This window comes from Pholis gunnellus, assembly GCF_910591455.1.
Source record: "Pholis gunnellus genome assembly, chromosome: 7".
Lineage (NCBI taxonomy): Eukaryota > Metazoa > Chordata > Actinopteri > Perciformes > Pholidae > Pholis > Pholis gunnellus.
In genome coordinates this window covers 26,921,556-26,947,516 of record NC_136533.1, presented here as the reverse complement: position 1 = coordinate 26,947,516, position 25,961 = coordinate 26,921,556, and the positions used below count along the sequence as shown (strand labels likewise).

Sequence of the window (25,961 nt, the reverse complement as noted above, 5' to 3'; positions counted from 1 at the left end):
GGGGAGTAACTGAGTGAAATGCAGGATCAAGCCAGTTGAACACCAGCTAAAGGCTGAAATCTGGTCTGGGACCAGGGGTTACAATCATGTTAACTTTTTACATTGCAGATTAGTTTTCAGGGACAAAGTTGCCACGTTGAGAAAGATATTCTGCAATGTTTGTACAAACAGGGACGTTGGGAGACAAAAACACTTGAACCTCCATTGATGGGAAAGGTCAACAATACAACCACACATCCTGTAATATATAGCACCATAACCCTCTGAACAGCAAAACACACCAGCAGGTTTGAAAAGCATGCTTTCTTTAAAACCAATAGCAAAAAACGCCAAAAGTACACCATTAATCACAGCCAAGAGCTTAAAAATAAAAGAAATGTCAACATGCCAATGAACCTAGAACATATCATGAGTGACAAACTCCTCCGTCTGGAAAAGCAAGCAACTTGAAGATTATCATATGAAAATTGCCTCATTGTACATGTTTCATTTAATATTTTGCCCCAAATAAATCATATTCAGTAACTAGATTTTGTGTCTGTGTGCAGAAAAGTCCGCACTCGTCAGCCCAACTGGGAAGCCATGATTGGATTGTCTGAGAGCAACAGTCACGTGACAACCACTCAGTAAACTTTGACTGAAATCAAAGAGAGAGGTTAAGTAGAGGTTGGAAAATATTCATATTACAATATGTAAAGCATGTGGAGTTTTTTCCCCCCCAATATTGGTAAATGGACTGTACTTATATATCTCTTTTCTAGTCTTCCGACCACTCAAAGCTCTTTCACACTACATGTCATCATTCACCCATTCATACACAGATGACAGCGGCAAGGACCATGCATCAGGACTATCTAACATTCATACAACATTCACACACCGTAGGCCCAGCTACGGGAGCAATTTGGGGTTTAAGTGTCTTGCTCAAGGACACATCGACATGGACTAGTCTGGGATCAAACCGCTGATCTTCTGATTGAAGGATGACCCTGCTCTACCACTGAGCCACAGTCGCCCACACTTGCTGGATATATAGATTACATTATTTTCCAATTGTTGAAAAGTAAATAAATGATCATTTTTAACAAAAAGACATGTTTTGTGTTATCTCTACTTCTAGTCATGATTAGGCTTCTTCCATAGAGGTACAGGACTTCTATATTGCAGTGAAAAACAAGGCCACAGACAGAGGAAACAAAATAACACCCTGAAACTGTTTGTGGTTCAGAGGGTAAAACTATATCCTAAACTATCATGTTTCAGTTAGTTACCTGAGCAGGTAGGAGACTAGACCTGAGACCAATGCGTCATCGTCAGGATTCTTTCTCATGTTGGCTTTCCACAGCTTGGGCCAATCCTACAGAGAAAAAAGCAAAATGTATAAAGGACATGTTGGCAACTATATCTATAATTTCATAAATGCTGATAAGTTGATTCATTTTAATTTAAGTGATCAAGATAAAATGGATCATGCCAATTTTCTTTGTATATGCAAGAAAAACGATTTACAAGATGCACATCAGCTGTTTGCCTTGTAGCTTTTCATATAATCACATATTGAATACTCCAGGTTTTCTCGTCAGACCAAGTTAAGTGCAACTCAAAAGGCATCCCTTTGTGCTTTGGTAACTTGTAATAACATCTTCCATTAGTCTTGACACAAGCATGGTGATTAACTTACATGGTCTTGCTCATATTCCAGTACATTGGTGTAGAGAATACGCCGCTCTTGCTCCTCTGCGGTCATCGCCCCAGATGCTGCAAATCTCCTGTAGCGACAAACAGAAAAGGATTAACATGCAGTTCATTGTACAAACTGTACTCGCCGAACTCGGACAATCACCCTCATGAGTTTATGAATATTAATGAGTCACTGATGGTTTTATTAGTCATCTATAAGTTATACAGTATATATTGTATGTGTAGTGCCTGAACCACTGAACTAAACACATAAATAACAGAAATTCCTGACAATTTATTGAACACAACCGTGTAGATGATAAAATTGAATGCCATATAAAGTACCATCATATCTCACTTCCTATCCAACTTAAATGAGGCGTTGTTGAAATGCCCATCATATTTTTAAAATAAAATAAACTAGAATATGGCTTCAACAAATGTTCTAATTAATTGCAATGTGTGTACATTGCACATACTGGCTTTAAAACTAGAAGACCACAAATTTGGTGAAATGATCTCCAACTTATCATTTCTGTCTGTTCTGTTTGTTACTGCACATCTTAATATTAGACTTACACATTTCTCTTCATCATACATTGACATCATAATCTTTTAAGATGGCGCTCAGGCCATGAACAGGAACCCATGCAGGTACGTTTTTCACGAGATGCAATTCCCTCTAATATTGCAAATATGATCGCAATATCAGTCAAAATAATCGCAATTCCATATTTCTTAAAATCTTTCTGCCTGTTTTGAAAAAAAATGTATTTTCTATGGCACATGTTTCCTGGTCAGGAAACACAGATTTTCTTGCAGAGTAACTGGATGAAAACTAAACCTCTGTTATTGTTTGGCCCTCGACTTCTTATATTATTCTGTATGTGGCAAACAAGCAAAACAGTTTGGCAGCCATTACTCTAAATGATTTCCAAAACTGACTAAACTCTTTACAAGAGTGCTTTGCCCTCAGATAACATCAGAAACAGATAATACAACAAACTCTTTAGAAAGCACGAAGCACATCAATTTCATTTCAAAGTTTAGGAAACGCTGGAAGGAACCAACTTGAGACGGGGTTTTAAGAAAAACTGATAATTCTGCGATAGACTGAATATATAGTTTACAATATTTGTAGAATTATACGTGTCAATTAGGCACACATCAAAGTCAGCTCCTTCTGTAAATACATCTATTTTAGGAGCTTAAAGAATGAAAGCAGAAGCTAAAAACAGAAGAACCTAATTCAGTGTCTGAGAATCATGGCGTACCTGTTGGCCTCCTCCTGTAGCCTCAGTCTTCTCTCCTCCATCTTCCGCTGGAGCTAATGTCATGACAAACACTAAGGAAACTGCCAAGCATCGTAGTCCTTACACAGATCAGCTATTAGTGATCATGTCTTTCAGTTTAAACCAGACACATCCTATCATTATAACTTTTAAAAGTTATAAGATTCCATTCTGTAAATATTAATATTCAACAGCCAAATACTATCATTTACAATTGTTAATGCAAACTGTTTGCTATGCAAACACCTGTTTAATGTTTGCTGTATACCCGTCCCTCCACCAAGCTATCCCCTGACTTAAAGGGATTGGAGAGCTGGGAAAATGTCATCAATTAGGACAAATCAAGTGAAATGAATAAAGCATCACAAATTGCCTTTAAGATAAACGTAGAGATTAGTAAAGCCAGCCTTCACCTGCCGAGCAACAAAGAGAGACTTAGTGAAAACAGAAGGATACAGCATCCTGCCTGGCTTTGGCTATGATGAGGTTCTCCATCATCTGCCGCTGGAGAGACAGCGTCTGCATTGGATAAGAGGAGAGGAATTTACTTTCCATACATACAATTAAATATGCCCAAGGAAAAATATGTATGTAAAGTTAATAATTATATGAATTGTTTAGCTTATGGTCCATTTCTAAACATTACCAGGGGAAACAGTAAGTCATGATTTGCCATTATGTCAGGGCCCATCCCAATTCCCATTGGTTAGTAAATTATGCTTTAACTTAAGATCACTGAAACACAACCACCATGTTACAACCTGCCCTGCAACAAGGAGAGGGACAACACATACACCAAAAGCCTAAATTATACTTTCAACCATTACAGCAAGACTGCACCAAGTCTATAGTGATAGCTGTTACAGTGTTTGCATCTCAGCTGTGATGAAAACAAATGGATCCTGTAAGTCAATATAATGACAAACTCAAAAAAATGTAATCAACAACTCAAATGACATAGCATCTCAAACTGAGAAACTCTCAATATTTTGATTTACCATTGCAAAATAATGACTTATTAAATCCAATCTCAAAACAATCAGATACCAAGTCACACTATTGAGAACATTTTTCATTATTTTGAAACACTAAGTCATTAGAGAAAGATGCAAACATTGAGTAAAACCCCTTGTACGTGCACGCATACTTGGCCAATAAAGCCAATTCTGAATATTTTGAGGTGCTAACTCGTCATTTTTAATATCGTAAGAAATGTAATGACGACCGATTGTTAAAATGGGTTCCATAGGCCCATTTCCAGACTTCCGGCCACCATATACATGAATATGAACGCTGCTTCACAGTAGAACTGAACTGACACAAACATTTAAGCATTGCCCACTGGTGACTGTGGAGCCACAAAAAGAACACGCAAAATCTCCGCTCATGTCTGTGAATGTAATTTTGAAAAACAGGCAATAAATCTTGCAACAGCTCGCGACGTTAATGTCTATGTTGTGCACGCTCTTTCGAAGAACGTTTAAAAGAGTTCGGTGCGACGTTCCCTCCTTGGCGTTCCTAGCCAACTTAGCTCATATGACTTTACCTTTACAAACGTTTTGAGTTTTCTCCAGGAAGCACGGAGCTCCACTTGACGCCAAAACATGTTCCGTATCTGAATGACAAGTTAACAATAATGTAAAACCCTCAAACAGAACTCAGGATGGATAGTTGACTTAAATTGGCTAGCTTATTAAGCCGTGGCAATTGGCGTTAGCTAAGAAAATGCCTACCGTTACAAACTTAATGTCATGGCTCACGCTTACCATCTTTTTTTCTGACTGGAGATAGTTTTCACCGAAGAGATAAATACGAGGTAGAAAAAAGTTGTGCTTGAAAGTGACGACGTAATCTGGCTTTAAATAACCTCTTGAGGACAACAGAGTTCTCAGCCCACTCCCCTTTCACTCGGGGATTCATTCATCATCAATAAAACGCGTCGCGCTAATGAAGATACCAGACCGGAAGTACCACCAAGATATCTAAAATAAAAGTATACACGATGTCGATACAAATGTTGAGAGACCACTATTGAAAAAAAAACCTGCGCGTCCAATATATGTTTAGGCGGCGTTGCCTACTTCCTGTCGAGGAAACTATTAAAAGAGCAATTGCTTGGGCAAGGTTTTTTTCATTTTAAATTATTTAAAAATATACATTTCCCCCTTATTAGGATTTAAGGCTTCACCAAGTAAGAAAGAGAGGGGAAAGATAGAAGAACCCCAAGCCTTTACCTCCCGCCTTCTTGTTTAACATCACAGGAACCAAAACTAATGGTGTATTCTTGTGTTCTCTCATCCATAGTTATTGAGTTATTTCACTCAAAACTACAAATGTCAACCTTATGGTGGCGCTAAAGGAAAGCTGAGGAGATCACCAAAGATATTAGGATACATCCTTTGGGGACCATGAACGTCAGTGTGAAATTTTGTGCCAATCTATCTGTTCGATATTGAGATATTTTACTGGATAAGTGAAAACTTTGCCCAGCTAGTGGCAGCAGAGGAAAAGGCAGGTGTACACAGTCAATAGGTTTTATCCTGCAGTGACCACGAATGTTTACAAAACTCCATGTAATCCATCCAATAGTTGTTGAGATCCATCAATAGAGAAAACTAACAGTTGCCCTGAGGCAGGTGACAAAATGGTAAATATCGATGATCCAGTTTTATAACATCCATTTATCTGTAACGTCAACAGTGTTGCAACAGTGACTGATCACCCCCTGAAGACAGAACGTCTAGTACACACATCGTAGTCACATGATGTTTCCTGCCTTTACGGGTTGAGGAGGATTGCCTGAACACTTCAATGGATCACTCACTGGCCTGTGATGGATTGTGGAATACTGAGAGCCACACGGGATACGTATGGTTATGATGTCCAAAATTGGGTAAAAGAAGGCTGCACTTGAGGAAACCTCTGATATGGGACGGACCTCGTCGGCCCTTTATGATGTACTGTATTTTCTCTCAAACACACACACATACCAAAGACGTCTTTTGGTAGGCCTGACCAGGTGCGAGCCTCGCCAGACGAGCTTCATAATTGGCTTTCAACTTCTGGTTCAAACGTGAAGCTTCTTCAATGGGCGTCAGCTCCCTGCTGCGCGCGCGCGCGCGCGCACACACACACACACACACACACACACACACACACACACACACACACACACACACACACACACACACACACACACACACACACACACACACACACACACACACACACACACACACACACACACACACACACACACACACACACACACACGCAGTGTGTTACTTCAGGTTTGTGTCAAAGGCAAATAAAACAATCTCATGATGGTATAATTATTTTTGAAGCAGCTTTCACTGTTGATTTCACTGATATCTCAAATCAACATGGCTGACATTCTCATAATAAAGCTAAAAAAAAAACGACACTCACATATGGCAACGACAAGATTGTGCAAGTTATATGTAATATAATAGGATATGTTTTGTCACTTTACAATTAACTTGACTCAAAAAATGTACTTTAGGCACAAAAAGAATTGAATGCAAATAGGACAGTAAGAGGGAGCGACATTTTTAAAACCTTGGAAACCACCACAGGTCTAAATTGTAGAGAACTGAGTTGAAGAAACGGTTTACTGTTTTGACCTGGTTGGTCATTTCAAAACATTGTGCCCTAAGTGGAAACTAAAGCTAATCGGTTGTTGGAAGTCTCTCTTATCCCTGATGTGTTGTTCACTTTCAGAGGATTTCTGTCAATGAATGGTGCAATATTTACCATCTTTGATAAAAGAAACAGCCCCTACTTTTTGCTTGTGTCCTGTGACTCCACTGTTTGCAGTCTCTGGAAGACTTCAGGAGGCAGAAAGGGGGAGAGCTCTCCGCCGCCATCTGACAACACCCTGCAGTGACCGGTCTTTGCCGGGCTGCTTGTTGCTTTAACAGGAGTATCAGATGCAGGGGCTGTGTCAGCTGAGGTGAAAACAGAGACAGAGAAGAAAAAAAAACAGTGATTGGCTTAGAGAACCAAATCATGTGGCTATACAAGGGCTTAATTTGTGACCCCTGGGACAGGCTCCAAGTTAGCAGTGATTGAACGGTATGTAAATAAAAGATATGCTTCTGATTGGATGTATTCACCGGCATTTGCTGCAATCGCAGCTGGGAGGAGAGCGGTCTGTTGGGGCTCCGATTGGCCAGGTGAACAGGAAAAGGAAGCGGAGACGGCGGTGGGGAGGTCGGGGGGCTCGGCTCTCTTCCCCACGAATGACTTGGATCGCTCCAAACACTGCTCAGCCAGCCTCAGCATCCGCTCCACCTCCACTGCGTCCCCGTCCTCTGAGGCTGGGACATAGAAGACAGAGGACAGAGACAGTCACTACTGCATGATTGATCTTAGGCAGGTCAACTGTATAAATAGGTCATCACATGGCATCTGAGATATAATTCACTTTCCGCGATGACAATCTACTGTATTCAAGCTGATTAGTTCCCATCTGGTTCGAAGATCAGCAGGGATTCGCTTGTTCCCATCTGAACCGATCCCAGCCACCCGTCCATTGACTGCCACGTGTTCAAAACCTCACAGGCTTTTCTCTTGGTCTATACATCTCCTATACATCTCTTATACATGATACATATATATATATATATATATATATATATATATATATATATATATATATATATGTATATATATATATGTGAGCCTTATCTAATAATGTTCTTCGGCACGAAGCCCGCAACCTGGGTGTCGTTTTTCATTCCGAACTGACTTTTGACGCACAGGTGACCAAAGGTGGTTAGTCTTGCTTTACTCAATTGAGACAGCTAAGCAAAATCAGGTCATTCCTTTCACCTGCAGACCTTTTATCTTGCTTTTATCTCCTCCAGACTTGACAATTACTGCAATGCATTTTTTTCCGCAAAACATTCAAAGACTGCTATTGATACAGAACGCTGCCGTCAAGCTTTTAACACATACGAAGAGAAGTGACCACACCACACCCATCCTTGCTGCCCTTAAAATTGATTTTAAGATTTTACTGCTCGTTTCTAAAGCCTTGAATGGCCTGGCTCCTTCCTATATCTGCACTCTGCTGATTCCCTATGAGCCTGACCTCTGCCTGAGATCTTCAATTAACAGTTCCAAAATCACGACTGGTCCCTAAAGTTCATCATTCGAAAAGTCAAAAACTGACCTCCTAACATCTGTTACTAACCACTTTTCCTTGACCTCAATGGAAAACGTCATGAGGTCAAGGGAAGATGTGAAAGAGAATTCATAAAGATTTAGCAAATGATAAACGCGGAGCTCAGAGAATCCTACTCCACTTTCACTAAACTACCTAATTATGATGTAACGGTGGATGTCAGGTGTTGACGTTCAGTTATATTTAGCTTTTTAACAGTTTAGTAATTTATCTTAGGCCTAGATTGTTTTGTTACCAATGCTGAAATGAGACTCACTTGAACACTCGTCCTCCTTTAGCTTAGTGGTGGAGACGTGAGGTCATGTGACTGTGTTGCAGTTCCTTTATAGCCCAACGTTAGCTTTTTATTTCTGTTGATTGTATTCACGCTTAAAAAATCATAAAGGTTGGGTTCATTTATGAAGATTATCTTGCTGGACAAAACGTGTAAGTATCATAAACGTTTGTTTGCCCCAGAGCTTATTTTCTGTAATAATCCAAAGGAAACACCCTGTTGGCTTTTTGTCGAGAGAACCGGTCCCATGCTAACTTCCTGGTGGGCCTTTAAAAGTACATCGTCCCTCTAGCACTCTATGTATTATAATGTTGCAGTTCCTATTGGTTCCCTCTAGAAGATAGTGGAGGGCTGAGAATTATTGATGCCGGTCTACTGCTACTAGTATGGTTAGGCACAACTGCAAGATATTTCGAATATGTGCCCATGCTAGTAAAATCACGTAGGAAAAACGACAAATCAATAGAATATAAAGTAGTGATGCACTAACTAACTACTGATGCACACAGTCCTTACAGTATAGGCTCATAATAAGGAAGGTTCAACTGTTGTACATCTGGATGAAGGCCCTCAAAAGTGAAAGTTTTTTTGATCAATCTGACATGATGCATTTTTTTAAGGCCCAGTGGACAATTCAATTCAATTCAATACAACTTTATTAATCCACAAAGGCAATTTGATTTTGGGCAAGTAAAAACAGACAGGAAACAGACATGTGCAAGCAATGGAGCTGTTAAGGACTATGTTGGGCAGATGGTGCAATTGTTTTTGTTAAACAAATATGAAATTAAAATCGTAAGAAAATAATGATTAATATTATAAAAAGTCTGTAAAGTATGCAAAATTTAGTAAACACACAAAAGGCAAACCAACCATGAGGTTAGATAATCATCATAAAGCATCTCAATATATTTATATATGTGTGTCTGCTGTGTGTGTGTGTGTTTTATCATCAGTCATCTATGTCGCTGCTCAGATCTTACCTTGCGAAACAGCTTCCTCCAAAAGTGCTTGTGATATGTAGTTTATTGTCCGGAGGTATTCACAGTAAGCTTCCTGCAGAAAGACCATGCAGTATTTTATTATTATTTTTGTGATATACAGTAAATAAAATAGTAATAGCTACGGCCAATAATGAGACAATAAAAATAGTATTAGCCATTGTTGCTAAATTTGACTAGTCAAGCTGAAAAAGCAGATGGTTTTGAAACAAATCTTCAGATAAAATCAACAGTAATAAATGATACATTACCAGGAGAGATTTTCATGCACTGCATTCATCAATTCAGATGTAGTTAGAGATAGTTGAAAGAGACAATGGTAGAGTGTAATGAAATGTCAATGTTTAGAAGCGGTTGTCCTGTTATTTCCACACTGCTCTTTTACCTTACAATAGTGTGATTCAATTCTAAAATAACAAAGGTCTAAAATTACCAATTTATTGTGTTGTGTTTTGTGTTGCTTGTTGAATTGTCTTAATGCCAGCATTTCTAAACACACTGTGACGATTGCATTTACGGTTAAAAAACTGGTAAAAAAGGTGTTAATTTGTGAAGATTATCTTGCTGAACAAAACTTATCCGGCCGTTTCAACATTTACGTCCTACATTTTACACACAACCCAACACCAGAACTAATTGTACTGACTAGCCACTCTTCTTTCAGGAACCAGTCGTGACTTTTCTATTCTGTATTTACAGGTTAATACTGAATATGGGCTGTAACATATTTTAGGCTAAGTCACTGTTTTAAGTTTGATGATAAACTGGTGACATGTCCAGCTGTACACTGCCTCTCATATTGGGATAGACTCCAGCCCACCCAGTGGGTATATGATGGATGGATAGACATGGTTTTACTGTACTGGTCCCCTGTATTTATTCTATATCAAGATAACCCATTAAAAAAATACTATTTACCTGCACTGTATATATCATACTATCTAGTCTCTATGCGCAACATGAACTACACGAGCTGTTCCTGTACAGTTTGCTTTTGATCCCCGAGGTGAGTCGTGGTAATAGCAGCAAGTCACCATTAAACATGCAATCAGCCCTTGTTGCTCAATTTGACTAGTCAAGCAGAAAATGCAAACAAACAAATAAAACTGTTTTGAACTCCCAGTTAAAAAAAAGGTGTTGGATTGATCTTGTAGAGCTCAGAAATGTTAAGAAGAAAGCATTTAGAGATGAAGATATGTAACGTTACTGTCAAATGTCCTAATAGACTTGATATTTCATTTACTTACGTAGGTTAGATCATTTACTTATGAAAGGCAGTACGTAGAATGGTAATATGTTACAGTATATTGACGAAAAACATGTAGTTGTAATGTTTGAGACAGCTTATTGCGTCGAACTATCTGAGGAAATGTAACCTATTATGAAAGTTAATAACGATGTTTACTGCTAAGTTTTATTAGCATTCTAAAGTATTAAAAGCAACAAAGCGCTCGTGCCTTTGGAATAACATGCTAACTCCTTCATTCTTAGAACATTATATGAAGTGATATCAACTACAAAAGTAGTCAGTACAAAAGAAAGGTGGAAGTTAGAAGTGGATACATTTAATGACAAGTAAAATTTATTAATATAACGTTAAGTGTTGAATGGCTCTCGTTGGTCCTTTCAACATGAAAACAACGCACAGCTTTAAATGACAGGTTAGCTAGCTAACCCACTAACGGTTCCCGCCCCCTTCCGTCTGTTTACATCCCTACAGACTAGTTTCCTGTCGGGTTAAACTTTCACGTTATCGTTGCTGTCAAGCTGTGTCGCAGCACGGGTAGCTCTCTACCTTGTGTTTGTTCTCTCCGTCCAGCTGTATTGCTACTTTAGCCATTTTCATAGCATTTTGAAGGGGCTTCGCCCCACCCTCAGCTGTGGCCATGATTACGCTGCACCCTCTTCTTCTTCTGCTTTTCCTCCTCCTCCTTCTTCTTCTTCTTCTTCTTTGTGTTTCGTCACGGCAGGTTGTAAACACATCTTAAAGGTGTATATTGCCACCTACTGTACGGCACTGGGAAGGCTCTAATTCATATTAATGAATGAATAAAAAACAAATTAAAAAGTAAACACCGATACCACATTATATAAATAAATAAACAAATAAATATGGTGGTAAAAGGTTTTTGCTAAATATTCAAAATGACTGAAAACATATGGTGGCTGTATTTGATTCAACCTATGACCTAGATTTCCACCAAATGTGATTATGCAATTTAATGATAATGATGATAATTGTAGTTGTGTAGCCCATTTCAAGCAAGGCGTAAACAATCCTTATAAATCCTTGCAAATAATATAACAAACTGCATCAAATATGAAATGATTTCATCATTGAGATATTCTTTGAACAAATGGAACTGAAGTCCTTGGCATGGGATATGAAACATAGTGAGATTACTTGCAATTACACAATGTAGTAAGTAATTCTCATTCATTCCTCACATTTTCGGGGCAAAGGCTGTGGCAGACGTTGGTGTATGGCGACCTATACTGGAAGATTGAACCATGTGGATATTTTCTTTTTTTTCTCAATGCTAACTTTCTGTGGTTACTTTTCTTAATATACTGTGCCAAATTATGCAGGCCCTAATTGACTGTGTGATCTTTGACCTCTTCTAGATAATGGAGTGTCTTGTATTCATTTGTAGACATGAGAAGGATAATTTAGGGGTTGAATCACTGTGAGTAAAATGTACTTTCCTGGACCAACTGCTAATTCAAAGATCCCATATTGTCAAGTGAGATTTTCGTGTCTTTTTTTTAAAGCAGGTCTAAGCGCTGTATAAATACAGAGAAACTATATGTCTCCTCTACAAAAAATCTCTATAGAATACATTTCAATATGCAGGGCTTTACAGTAAGGGTTGCCAGGTTGCCATCGGCAATTGGCAACCAATTCTTGGCCTTTGGTTGACGTCAGTGGCAACAACTTTAAATACATTTTAGATATGTGCATATGTTGCATTAGTGATATTTAAATATTGCTAGTACAGTTAGAAGCAGAACCAGACAACACTGCGCGTTGGTGCTTTTACTCACGTGCGCTCAGTCATCTGTTATAGAGACAATGGTGAAGTAAATAAAGTTGTTTGACTGTGGGGTGAAAATTGGACTAAATTGTCAACATCACACATGATTGTGCAAATTGATTCAACCAAAAAAGGTCAGAATGAACCTGAAATTTGTGAAGTCTTAGGAGGTATCCGCCATCTTTGAGCTGGATGGAAAATGACACTACAAAGTATGAACAACACCTCGATATGTGACAACTCGTGGCGGGCCGATGAACACCGCCATTGACAACTTTCGTAAGAACTGGCGTATATCTGCATAGTATCTCAATTACTCACAATATAAGGTGACTGAAGAATGGCAACCATATTGTTAGTTTTGGCAACCAAAAGCTGATCCCTTTAAAAGTTAGTGTTGAGCCCTGAAATCTCACAAATATGATAAACTTCTTCAGTTTGATTAAGCGACATACAACCTGATATTGATCAGCATTTATTTTTCGTTTTCATTTCATGAACGCATGCATCGATACATTTTGCAAAATGGAAATATGAAGAACAAAGCAAAACAAGGGTTAATCAGTAAAATTGTTAATGGTTGCATGAGGAAGGCCGACAGAGCGCTAACACGGCTGGAAGTTCAGTGACCATGAGGACGAGCACTAGTCCTCGATGACTTGCTGTTCCTTGAAAGCTTCCTGTGCCCAGTCCGCGGTCTGGCTCACGCAGATCTCTCTCCCTTTGGCAGTGCTGACCCTGCAAAAAATAAATAAATCCATAGCAACAGAGTCAGGGCCGGAAAAAAAATACATTCTTCCTTGAAATGTGATATTTATTTACTCATTTTCTTTATTCTTTTTGTTTTTATGTTCAAACATGAAGTGTCGTAGCATCAATGCTGTGGTGAGGGTGGTTTTAGTGACGGAAACCAATGTCTAACATACACAAATGCCTTTTCACGACAGCTGCTGTGGGTCTCGGTGACGGAGACGATTTGCTTGCGCGGCACCCTTCCTGTGAAGAACTTAAAGCAGCACGATCCAGGCGATATTTGGTTCAATGCATGAGCTGGAAAGACAAAAGAAAACCAGGATCAGTGGCAGAACACGCTGCCATTCACTGACCTCAACACACGACATGTACTGAACAAAATGAAATCATTTAAAACGACACATTTCATCAGGCTTCATAAGTTTGTTACATTATATATTTTCATTATCAAACTTACAGATGCATTCGCACTGTAAAAATACTAATACAAAATTCCCCCAAAAAACAAGTTTGTATGGTGTTGATGTAATTACCCATAAAGGAAACGCTATACATTGTGTGCTTTGACTTCACCTTTAGTTAGGAATTAAAGTACTGAAACAGTGATGGCAAAATACAAAATGTTCTTTATTTGGAATGCTTTTTTCAAAATGTTAATCGAAATTTAACAGGATGAAAAACATTGGATAATCAGATAATTATGTAGACTAACAATCTATAAATGAAATGAAAGAATGAAATAAAAAACTAAACTTACGCATGGCAGTGCAGTAGTAAACAGTGATCAACAGCAGGAGTCCCACTGTGAAGCTCAGAGTCCTCATGATGTCCTCGGTGTAGAAGTGATGATGCTCCTCTGTCTTTGCTGTCCGTCAAGTCATCTGCTCTGATCTCACTTATAGCTGCTCATATGTTCTCATGATCACATATCTGACAACTCTCAGAAAACCCACCAGAGTGGGCGTCTTTGCAATTTTGATTAACAGGAAGTCACCCATGCACTTTATCACACGCTGAGCAACACTTCAATAGATCTGTTGATAAGAGACATGAAATGCATTAAGAACAGAAACTAACAACAAGATATACATTTATTTGATTGAGATGATAACTCATCCCTAACTTATAAGTAACTTTAGTCTGAATTCCATTGAAAAAGACAATAGTTAAGAGAGAAGCAAGCTGTTACTATGAAGGCCTATGTGTTCACAAATGTTGCCATCTTGTCATTCTAAAAGCATCAGTATGCCTTAAACCAAGTGCTGGACAGGTTGACAAACAGCATCTGAAAGCACTTTCCCAAGTCTTTTCTCATGGGGGCCAAAAATGATGTTACGGGTTAAGATTAGGGATTAGGTTAGGGTTAGGGGTAAAGGTTCGGGTAATGTCAAGTAAAGAAAGATAAGCGCATGTGTGTTTGTCAATGGACCCTTTTACAGCTGGCATCATCAACAAATATGCTAGCGCATGTTGGCAACGGAAGTGGCGTGTTGCCCCAAACATCCAGACGAGTTAGCAAGCTTTAAAACAGGCGGCAACCTCCAAATTCGGAAAAGTGAAGCCAATTCTGAATTGCCTTAAACCTGCAACCAGCGACTCCTCTGGTTGTATAGAAGTCTATGAGAAAATGACTCTACTTCTCTCTTGATTTATTACCTCAGTAAACATTGTAAACATGAGTTTATGGTCTCAATCTCTAGTTTCAAGTCTTCTTCAATACAGCATGATGTTCATTTAGTAAATGATGGTCCATTTAGAGTCAAACAGACCATAAAGCAGAGTAGGCTTTAGGGCGGGCTTACTGTGATTGACAGATCGCTACCAGACCCGTATAAGGCGTCTCTACGTCACTCATCTGCAGTCCAAATATAGTCATTTCCGTTCACTGGTTGCAAAAATCCAAGATAGCGACGGCCGAGATGTCGAACTTGAGGCTCCACAAACCAATGGGTGACGTCATGACGACTATGTCCACTTCTTATATACAGTCTATGATTAAAACATTGAATTAAAACTGTTGCCAGCATCAAAATGTCTGCTTGTAGCATGTTCGGTTGTATGAATCAACAGCGCTCTCAAGTTTTACAGAACTTTACTGAACATTTAGAATAACAGGTGTTTCATTTTAACGAGTGACTGTGTTAACTGATGACTCTCAGCCAAATGGTTCCGTGGTTGCTCGTAGTAACTCACGTAAATAGTTGGTAGATAATAAACAACAGATATTTAAAATTGATTAAAGGCTTTTACAAGGACACTGTCGTGTAGCTGCCTTGGTTAGCATAGCGTAGCTCCAAACAGCTCCAAACACCAAGAGCTCAGTTGCAAATGAAACACATTCTTAGCCATAAAATGTGCAACGCTTCTCCAACGCTGTCAGCCAGAAATACCGTTCGTACAAATCCTTTTCCATGCTGGGTCAGGGCTGCTAGCTGTGAGGTTGACCTATAACCTTTGATACGATGTCCAGTTTTCCTGGAAATGTCCTTTCTCCTCCTTCAGCCATTGAGTGTTAAAAAAAAGGTAGGTAAAAAAAAGAAAAAGACAACGACACCAAGCAAAACGCTAAAAATATCATAGCTACATATATTTCAACCTGAACTCTTATTAAATACTAAGATCTGCTTTCTGTTTGACAAAAGTCACGCTGGCTCACTGACCAATCACGGCGCACGTTAATGCAGACGTACTTAGCAGGCTACCTCGGTGCCAGAGGCACGTCAAAGAATACGCCCAACATGTCAAACTAAAGATCTGATTGGTTGAAGACTTTGACGATCAACAATATTGTCCCCATATACTTCAAAGTCTACCTAGAGGACCTCGGGCCTCTCTCCTTACATAGAGACATAGGGCCTGAATCTGATTGGATAAAAGCTCTCCTTAAAACAAGCTGTGCTAGAAGCAGAGCAACAGAGGAAGACAGGAGCTGTGCAATGAGAAAATAAGTTTATGGGAAAAAATTATAATACATGTAGTGTATTTGTGAAAAATTATTAAATTATAAAATAGCTATAACTTTGTGATTCTGTTTAGGCCAGCAGAGAAGGCTTAGCTGGCCCTGACGGCCCACCCCTGAGTGCTAGCCGCGACACCACCGTGCAAGCCCCAAGTAAATGTAATCTAATCTAATCAGAATTGTCAAATTACTGACAAGATTGTAAAATAAAACGTCATGGTAAGATTCTAGCACCTGTTTAGGAGCAGGTGTTGTTGCTCGCTGCCTACAGTAAATGAAGAGACGTGCAGATCAAGTCGTGCATTGCACCACAGACCAGCAGCCTCTCCTGATAGCATCAGGAGGGACAGAGGTTTAGCTGATGTTGATGTATATTAAAGTGTGGTTTACACAGAAAGATGCAGGAAGAACAGATATGTGTTAGAGCGACAGCCTTTTCACATGTGAACCGAGGTGATCTGTGATAAGTTTGCCAGTCTTACTAAAAAAACCTCACCGATCTTATCACGATGAGAAAAAACAGCTTGTGGTGTAACTTTGTGCAGGGGGAGCGCTTTACAGCGACTACAAGGAACTGGTCCATCAAGAAGCACTGAGACAACAAATAGACATTCTAAGCCACTCGTCTAAAAGAGAATAACATGGACAGAGGCACCTGTTGTATGTGATATCATTCTTTGTTATTTGATGTAATTCTATGGTTTATAAGTACTATATATATATAACCTAACTACATTCAGGCTATATATCGTGTACTAATCCATCATCACATATGCATATTTTGGAACTGTGTGTATGTGATGAAGGATTAAAGATGCACTTAATGTGCTGAATTCGAATTCTTCAGAGTGTCTCTATTGCCTCCACACAGCTCTCAAAGTGGCGACGGCTGAACCGGCGCCTAGCAGCTAACAGCACAAACACAGCGCTGGCAGAGCTAACAGTGTTCACACTGAGGGGGGAACCGGAGAAGGCGTTATCAGCTGTGACCGCCGTATGAGCTCAGTACAAGTGGCGGCCGTCAGCAGTGGGAATTATCCGCTAAATCTGCAGCTCTATGGAGCTTTTATAGAATCTTTTAGCTCATTGTTTGGTTTGATAGTGCAAACGTTCCCTGTATGGATCGGTTTCCAGCTAAATAGTTCTGATTAAAACCACAGCACACTACCTGTCCAGCTCTAAACCAGCAAATAGACAAAGCCGACCAGCAGTCGGTACAGAAAGCCATTAGCAGCTAAAAAGTCACATGTCTTTTTTTTTCTCAGGAGGTGGTGAAGACCAAAGCACATCTGAAAAGAGAAGTCATTTTACATTCATCGGGTCATATCTGTTAAATAAAGGTACAGCATTTAAATGTGTTAAGGATAGGCTGACCTGCCACATCTATTCAAGTAGGGAAACTAAATTTAACAAATGAATAACTATATGTGGAAATGGAGATGAATCTTCAGAGTTATCCAGATTGCATCTCTTTTAATTGAAGTCTGCAATTTCCTGTTATGTGCTAATTCGTAAAAAGTGAACCCTAATCCTAACCCTAGTTAGTCGAACTCTTCTCACAGTCAAAGAAACTCATCGTAAACGCACCAACAACACACATGCAGAATTGTCTGGTTCTGACTGTAACCAGCAATATTTAAATATCACTAATGCAACAAATATATTAGAAATGTATTCAAAAGTTGTTTGCACTAATGAAAACCAAATGCCTACATTTGGGTGCCAGGTTTACAAAATGGTTGTCAATGGCAACCTGGCAACCCATACTGTCGAGCCCCGTGTGGAAACATGACTTCCAACAAAATGACTCACAATCCAAATAACATCATTTCTTAAAGCAAGTTAAACATTTTTGGGAAACATGCTTCTTTGTTTTCTGGCCAAGAGTTAAATGAGTTCATCTAAATAGGAAGCGACCAAGAGTTATTTCCCCAAATATCTATTTACTCCGTCAATGTATAGCACAGAACACAATTTGATCATCTTTACTGTTACATGCAGCTAAAAAATCTTCCTCTTCGTACTTTTCTGTAGCATATGATGATCTGAATTGAGCATGTCATAGATTAGAATATGATAAGTAAGATTCCTGCATGACAAAATGACCCAAACACACTGAATGTGTGGGGGCTGGTGTGTTTGTATACATTTATAGGAGCAGATGTCCAGGTGGCATTTGTCTCTTGAAAATAAACTGGTTGTTTGTGATGGAAAAGTGCAGGTTATGTTCATGAGCTCTCTGTCTGACACAGTGCACATACAAAACACGCACACAAACATACACACAGCAAATTGACCAAAAAGAAAATGTGCAGAAAATAATTGTAAAGAAAGATTTTTGAGGGTTTCAGGGTTTTGTTTGTAAATAAATACATAAAATCAAATCAATAAATACAAACACAAAAAAACAACCACCACATCATATTGGTTTCTCTACATCATGAGTCAGTTTCCCCCTTTGTGCAAATTTGTGCGGTGCAGACAGAAGTGATGGAGACAGCACGATGCTCACAAGATCTTATCGCAGCTGGTTTCAGATGTGTGCACAAACTCAGGTTTAGCAGTGCATCTGTGACCCATTTAGATCACCTCTGTGCATTTGCAACCATACAGTATATATACAAACATGTATATATATATATACACAAACATGTATATATATATATATATATATACATATATATATATATATATACATGTTTGTATATATATATATATATACATACATATACACAGATACATACATGTACAGGCATATACACATATGTATATATATATATACACATATATATTCATTATATATTGAAATATTGTTAAGGTACGAAGAGAAACTGTTTCTTTACTGAGCACCTTTGCTTTTTTTCTCAAACTATATTCATTTAATGAGAATTAAAGTTTTGAAATAAAAAAATATCTTTCTATTCATAGAATATGGATTTTTCATTGAGGAAAAAAACTGAAATAAATTATTAAAGAAAACAGAGCATTTGTTATGTCTTAAAACATGTCTGGGGATCTTAAAATATATAAAAAAGACGACAATCAAAATCTTTGTATTTCTATACACACCATTTGCATTTATTATTAGGGCCTATTTCTATTCATTAACACAAGTGCACGTACATACAAAATATTATATTTCAGATTGCCACAACGAGCATAAAGGAGCATAAAACTGTGAGCTCGGCCTTATTCTATCTGGTTAATATCACATCCTCATGCAGACTGTATGTCTGCATGAAGCAATTCATGATAAGCTTTTCCAGCAGCTAATAATGCCATGAAGATAACAAAGCCTACTCTCTACATGCATTCATTTGGAACAACATTTAATATTTAAAGTATGTTGGTCATGTTAGTTGTATTTTCTAGACGGAGGGTGGCGCTATATCATATAGTCTCCTGCGTTTTGTTCCGGTAAATTAGCACTTCCGGGTTCTAGTGTTTACAACTGGGAGCCGAGCAGCGTTGAGACCACAGAGCAGTGTTCAGGCTCATGAAAACATCTTTTATGTTAAAAAACAACATGCACTTGAGGTGCTAGGATTCAGACCGTCTGACGGTAGGCTGTGCCGCAGGGCTGCACCATTTAGAACGACGACATGACATGTTGACACTAGCTAGCAGGCTCATTCAGGCTAACCAGCTAACGTTAGCTTGTTGAGATTAACAGCAGCGACTCAGACATTTTCTCGTAACGTCAAAATTAGAATATTCCAGACTTTTTTGTATCTGTTGGTTTTACTGAAAAGCAATTGAAACACAACGAGGGCAACGTTAAAATGCTATACTTATCTCATTTACTGTCAGCACGGTTTTTGAATGCAACTCCAACTAGTGTTATTTGTTATTATCCACTTTAGTTCTTTGTTACGTCATATGATATTCATGAAACTGCACTGGATTTGCAAATATGGTCCCCATTAAATAGTGGTGTTGACCAAGTGGTGTCTTATGAGTAAATGCTGCTCATGCCAAGACTACATATTAACTTAGAATCAATGTATGAATGTTTAAAATAGGAAGAACGTATGTTGTTGCACGTAGGATTTGGGAAATAGTAGCTTGCTCCAAGACAAATAAATAAGAAAATATTTGTTGACATAACTAATATAACATGAACATTCATTTTAAGATTATGCATTATTTAAATAGCAGAAATTGATAAGATAGGAACTCATTGGAATTGGCTTGCTCTTTAAATCTCCACAGTGGCACAGGAAGCAGGGCTCCATCACCGGGATCAGCTGCTGAAGACTCCGGGTTTAGAACAAACTATGAAGAAGAAAAGGAGACGTCCAAGGTCATCGGAGACTTCGCGACAGAGCAGCAGGACAACGGGGAACGTCAGTGAGGAGGAGAAGAGGCCCCCTGGAAACAGAGGAAGACCTCGGAAGACCGTCCCTGCAACCTCGGACAGTTTCTACCACGATGACGCTGCCACAGAGGACAAGACCTCCGTCTGCAGTGTGACGGCGGCCGACGACTCACAAAAACATCCAGAGAGCAAATCTAGAGCTTCAGGTGTGTGTCTTATATTTGCGTTCTGTCTTCTTGAGATAGAAAGTCACACCAAACCCCATTGAATAAGAAGGCAATTAAGTATAGTGGCTTTTTCTTTCTGTTCCCTCTCAATATTCTATCACCATAATGTGTGGTAATAACCGGTGGAAATCGGAGTAGTTTTTAACAGTGTATGCTTATTTGAAGACAGTCTTAATTTAAATGAAATGTCTTCAGCCATGTTTTGTGCGCACATTTGACATAGACAAAGTACAGTTTAATTTGCAGATTTTTTTTAAATGGAGTTTGCTATGATATCCTTTTCATTAAGGATCTGCTCTGCTACTTGACTCGGTTTTCTTTTGGAGAGCCATCAGAAAAAGCTTCTATTTGCAGATTTTTTGGCTCATGACAGTTAAAAGAAACACTGAGCTGTTACTTTTCCCAGCAGGCAGACTGTCAACGGCCATCTGTCGGCTCTGCCATGGGAAGTTTTCGCCGCGCAGCCTGCGGCACGCCTTCGACAAGTGGCCTCAAGATTCCATCGGCATCGTCGATGCTGAGTCGGACGCGGCGGCCCAGTCGCCCCTTATGTTCCACACGGACTTCCAGCGGCTGGTCGGGGTCCAGTTGGACCGCGACCCCCGCTTGTCAGAGTTCATCTGCAAGAAATGCCACTCCAAGTTCTACAAGTGCCACGGCATCCTGCTCAGATTTCTGCAGAGAGTCAACCTCCCACCTGTTCGGAAAGAGAACCTCAAAAGCTGGTGAGTCCCAAGAAAAAAAAGAAAAGGATTCTCAATTGTTCAGGCAGAAAAATCTACAAATACAAACAACAGTTTGTTTCTATTTCAGTAAGAAGTGTCCAGAGGCCTCAGTAAACCACGCCTCAATAAGTAAATAAAAGCTTTCATCTCTTTGCTTTTGCTTCCAGAAATCAAATAAAACACAAGTTAACCCATCGCATTGCTCTGTTGGGGACATTCTGCTGTTCTCCTTTCAGCACCACAGTCCTTCACCTCAGACCCTGAGTGCCTCCACAGCCTGGTGTCCTGGGCCCACCACCACGGGGAGGCCTGCCACTCCTGCCCCAACCTGAGGGAGGTGCTAGAGGACCGGTGCTGGGGCTCCGTCAAGGCCGTTTGGGGCTGTGTCGACGGCCACAGGTATGTCATGGACGCTCAGTGCGCTGCCGCCGCCAACCCTGGGTACGCCATGGACTTATACGCTGGGGCGTTGGTTAGTGGCAACGGTGACAGAGCGATGTCCGAGGAGGAGGAAGATGAAGAAGGGCAGCCCAGCGGGAATGGAAGTAAAAACAGTCTGGCTCAGTACAGTCCACCTGCACTTCCTGTACAGACTCAGAGCTCAGCGAGGGTGAACTGGACCGGCAACACAGGTGACTGTTTATCGCTCTCGTTGTCCCTAGGTGGTTTGAAGCAGAATCTGCTGTAGATAAATGTCTGAATGGCTGCCTCTTTGGCGTCTGTATGAACCCTTGTATTGACACGGTTGTGGTTTCCCCTCCATTAGACTTCACAGGTCCCGAAGGGGCGTCGTCTCCTGCTCCGGTCCAGCTGGAGGACAGGGCCGCTGACAGCGATCTGTCAGATAGGTCAGTCACAGTTTATCTTCCTCATCTGATTCCGTCTTTCCTCTCGTCTGGTGGGTGATTTCACACCCGTAGTTTGGGTCCTGACCAAGTGGCCAAAAATGATGGGTTGTTGTATGTTAGTTCTGGTCCAGTTCCTGTTCACACTGACTTCTTGCATGACCCCAACCGAACGAACCAAGAGGGTTAAACGTGACGTAAACAGACAGACAGGTAACTCGTTGATAGGACAGTTTTGGCGATTGTCACCCTGCATCATCAGGACCCACATTGAGAAATCAAATGACTGGCAGAAGTTAATGCAGTACTTTAATACTTGTGATGCGTTTATTTATGTTCTTTGATTAATAACTGATTATAAGCATTATTTGGCTGCAGACCGGCCGCATGTTATAATGAATAACAGTAGAGACAGGTCTGTACAAAAGTCCCATTACGTGCTCCAAGATGACGAACATCAGGGAGCGCACAGACACACAAATGAGGCGTATTACTGTGGGATCACTGTCAGAGACTTTTTGAAATGGAGAACAGTTTTTGACCCTATTCATCATTGAAAAATACCCGCGCTGACTCATATAAATACAGATAAGTTCGGCTGATAGATTCATTAGTAATTTATCTTTTCAAATCATGCTAAAGTCCCATAGCAGCTATGCCAACCAACCCTATGGTTGAGAAGTCATTATCAGAGCCATACACAGCGTCTCTACATCACTTTTGTTCACTGGTTGTAAAAAAACAAGATGGCGACGGCCAAAATAACAAACTTCACCATGACCACGCTCACTTCTTATATACAGTCTATGGTCCACACCGGGGTTTGATTGACCGCTTTCACACCAGCCCAAACGGACCGTACCAACCGGGCAAATAGACCTGTGTTAATTTGAACCGAACCAAACGGGCTGGATGGGACAGCACCATTATAACCACACATTTGTGGGAGGAAACCTCCACATCTGTAGTTTTTGGGTGCTTTGCAGCCTTCAATGTGATCAGATTGAGATTGATAAAAAGGCCAGAACTTCTACAATAACTCTGCGTGTGTGTGTGTGTGTGTGTGTGTGTGTGTGTGTGTGTGTGTGTGTGTGTGTGTGTGTGTGTGTGTGTGTGTGTGTGTGTGTGTGTGTGTGTGTGTGTGTGTGTGTGTGTGTCTCTAGGTTCATCTCCGAGGATGACTTTGAGGAGAGCAGAAAAGGAGGGTTATCAGACGAGGAGATGTTCGAGCCCTACTCAGACAAGAGGTGGGTGCAGGTGTCCTTCAAGTTTGTCTTCTAAACAGCCAAGACAGACTGAAAGTTGACTTGTGACAGAGACCTAGGTACTGTTTTAAATGAACCGTTGTGTCCCAGAGCTCACAGGGTGACCGTCCCCAACAAGAGAAGAAGAAGCACGAAGGCCCTGGTGGAGCCCAAAATAAAGAAAAAACCAGGACCCAAACCCGGCTGGAAGAACAAGCTCAAACCTAAAGGGTACACAGCTTGAGTCTTACATTTCCTTTACTACACAACCTCCATTCAGCAGAAGTTAAAGTTTAAAGTTTATCTCAGTTGGAAGCATCTTATATAAAACAAAAGAATAAGAGAGAATACATGTGCATTTACAAACTCCTTGTTTCAGAGAGGAGCTGCCCAACATCTACAAGTGTCCGTATCAGGGCTGCACGGCCGTCTATAGAGCTCCGGATGGTCTGAAGGTCAGAATTCATTTCACTGTTATTTAAGTGATACATGCTATTAATAGCATCAGTGACTGTGTATATTACTATAAGGAATGTCAGTACAGTAAAAGAATGATATGCCATATGGTGTATAGAAAAATAGGTATACTATTACTAATATATGAATGTATCACTTTTTTTCATAATTATTTGGATGCATGTGGATGTGACATAACTTGTTAAGAGAACAAGAACAATATTGTTTAAGTTGTTTTTTTATCTCTATAAACTGATTCTGCAGTCATATGCAAAACAAGATTTTGGTGTCTTTGTAGTCTAATGGAGGAGAAACGGTCCGCGGGAAAAAACAAATCTATAAATGACTGTCTTTTCCTATCGGGGGCTGTTTAGAAGCACATCAAGGAGCACCACGAGGAGGTGAAGGAGCGGCCGTGCCCTCATCCCGGCTGCAACAAGGTTTTCATGATCGACCGCTACCTGCAGCGACACGTCAAGCTCATCCACACAGGTGAGCTCAACAGAGAGAAGGGTGTCGTTCATCTCAGTCCGGGTCTCTTCGGGTGAACTCGGCTTCACTGGCGATCCTTGAACGAAGATGTTGATCACTTGGCTCAGTTAACTGAGGGGAAGTTAGCAACTAATTTGACTCGCACTTGAGGTGGACCAGCAATTCTCTTTTTAGTGACACAACGCTCATCCGAGTTATGACTTTTAAAATGGAATCTACAAATACTAACCATTAACGGAAGTTACTACGAACAACCATGAACACATTCGGCTGAGAGGCGCCAGTTAACATGGCCACTCGTTAAGCTGAAACACCTGTTGCTCTGTTTTAAACTCTTTCATACATAGCCCTATTTTTAGGCCTCTGCTCGAAAATTGCATACCCATTCTAAAGAGTGTAAATCTCTAACTACAAGGTCTATTTGAATAATGTTGATGTTATAATAATGGTAACACTTGTGAGATTTGTTCAGATGTGTAAATATCAGTGTATATGTTACTGGTTAAGAGTAAATGAAGATGGAACACCGCTCAAATTTAAAAGTTTCAGGTTCACCTGAAAAAAAAGCACTTTTATTATTATTTTATTCTTGAAATGAGGCCCTGGCTAGCCTAAAAACTCTCCCAAATCATAGCACATGTCAGGCTTTGTGGCTTTGATAAAGTGAAGCAGAACAAAGTTAGAGAGGTTTTGGTACAGAGAGGTCAGGTGGGGTCAAGCCAAATTGTAATTTTGGAACCAGCTGTTCCATTGTACTTTTATATACTATATAACTATATATTTCACTTGTTTTATCACTAATAGTATTCAATCTATCCAAATACAGCAGTTTGGCATCATTTTGAGAGCCAGAATCCTCTAAGGCTGTAAACCATGGATCCATTCTCGTCTGACTGCAGTTTGACTGTGTGTATGTAAGGCTTTGTCAGCCTATGATTGGTCAATTTTAGAAAACGAGTCTCAGGAATGCGGTAGTAGTAGCCTGGTGTTGATTGACAAGTCTTTAGCCAGTAAAAATCGAAAAACCGCTGCGCACCCCGAGTGTAAAATTCCATTTGCCAAAAGTCTAAGCCCTTATGAGAAACACAGGACATACATAGCAACCGTGTTTAGCAGGCCAACGGGGAATTATGCCGGTCTTTTCATGATTCAGCGTAAAGGTGAGGTGCTTTTTTTCGGTGAAGCAGTTTGTTATTCTGCCGTTTGTTTGCTCATAGCTCTGTACTGGTTTCACGGAGAGAAATTCTGAAGATATCTCTGGATTCTGTGTCGAATTCTCATGCAAAGCGATTATTGGTAGTCCGTGTTAGCCGTTAGCTTTTTTTTTGGAATATCGAAGCGGAGTGCATAGCTTGCTGACTCGTGGCGACAAATACGTGATATTGTGGTACATCTTCTAGTTGCTTATATTATGTATAATTGTGTTTGGTGTGTAAAAAATGACTTGCATG

General features: G+C 40.0%; 3 protein-coding genes across 8 annotated transcripts in view; 1 reads left to right on the top strand and 2 right to left on the bottom strand.

The window, feature by feature from the left end:
- Positions 1-11,386, bottom strand: part of vps9d1 (VPS9 domain containing 1) — a 29,733-nt gene extending 18,347 nt beyond the window's left edge. For 2 of the 3 annotated variants that reach the window (XM_079162230.1, XM_079162232.1), the window contains exons 1-9: positions 11,252-11,386; positions 9,439-9,511; positions 7,109-7,312; positions 6,775-6,940; positions 5,963-6,077; positions 3,429-3,491; positions 2,955-3,007; positions 1,682-1,769; positions 1,272-1,357 (exon numbers count right to left, since the gene is read on the bottom strand). In XM_079162230.1, coding sequence (XP_079018356.1) covers positions 1,272-1,357; positions 1,682-1,769; positions 2,955-3,007; positions 3,429-3,491; positions 5,963-6,077; positions 6,775-6,940; positions 7,109-7,312; positions 9,439-9,511; positions 11,252-11,344 — 941 coding nt within the window. In that variant the 5' untranslated portion in view covers positions 11,345-11,386. The remainder of the gene's footprint in view (positions 1-1,271; positions 1,358-1,681; positions 1,770-2,954; positions 3,008-3,428; positions 3,492-5,962; positions 6,078-6,774; positions 6,941-7,108; positions 7,313-9,438; positions 9,512-11,251) is intronic. The other variant, XM_079162231.1, reaches the window with a different exon arrangement.
- A 1,567-nt stretch (positions 11,387-12,953) lies between these two features.
- LOC306698822 (C-C motif chemokine 4-like) lies at positions 12,954-14,155 on the bottom strand. Its single transcript, XM_079163303.1, has 3 exons — positions 14,002-14,155; positions 13,418-13,541; positions 12,954-13,229 (listed from the first exon to the last, which is right to left on the bottom strand). Exons 1-3 carry the CDS (start codon positions 14,066-14,068, stop codon positions 13,136-13,138), a joined length of 285 nt encoding a protein of 94 aa, XP_079019429.1. The 5' UTR covers positions 14,069-14,155; the 3' UTR covers positions 12,954-13,135.
- Positions 14,156-19,652: 5,497 nt separating this feature from the next.
- znf276 (zinc finger protein 276) overlaps positions 19,653-25,961 on the top strand; it is an 8,667-nt gene continuing 2,358 nt past the window's right edge. Inside the window, exons 1-10 of one of the 4 annotated variants that reach the window (XM_079162941.1) lie at positions 19,653-19,765; positions 20,416-20,727; positions 21,158-21,473; positions 21,562-21,602; positions 21,710-22,105; positions 22,240-22,321; positions 23,482-23,565; positions 23,674-23,793; positions 23,942-24,017; positions 24,393-24,510. In XM_079162941.1, the coding sequence (XP_079019067.1) occupies positions 20,481-20,727; positions 21,158-21,473; positions 21,562-21,602; positions 21,710-22,105; positions 22,240-22,321; positions 23,482-23,565; positions 23,674-23,793; positions 23,942-24,017; positions 24,393-24,510 (1,480 nt within the window). In that variant the 5' untranslated portion in view covers positions 19,653-19,765; positions 20,416-20,480. Of the gene's footprint in view, positions 19,766-20,415; positions 20,728-21,154; positions 21,474-21,561; positions 21,603-21,709; positions 22,106-22,239; positions 22,322-23,481; positions 23,566-23,673; positions 23,794-23,941; positions 24,018-24,392; positions 24,511-25,961 lie in introns of those variants that run through there. The other 3 variants (XM_079162940.1, XM_079162942.1, XM_079162943.1) reach the window with 3 other exon arrangements.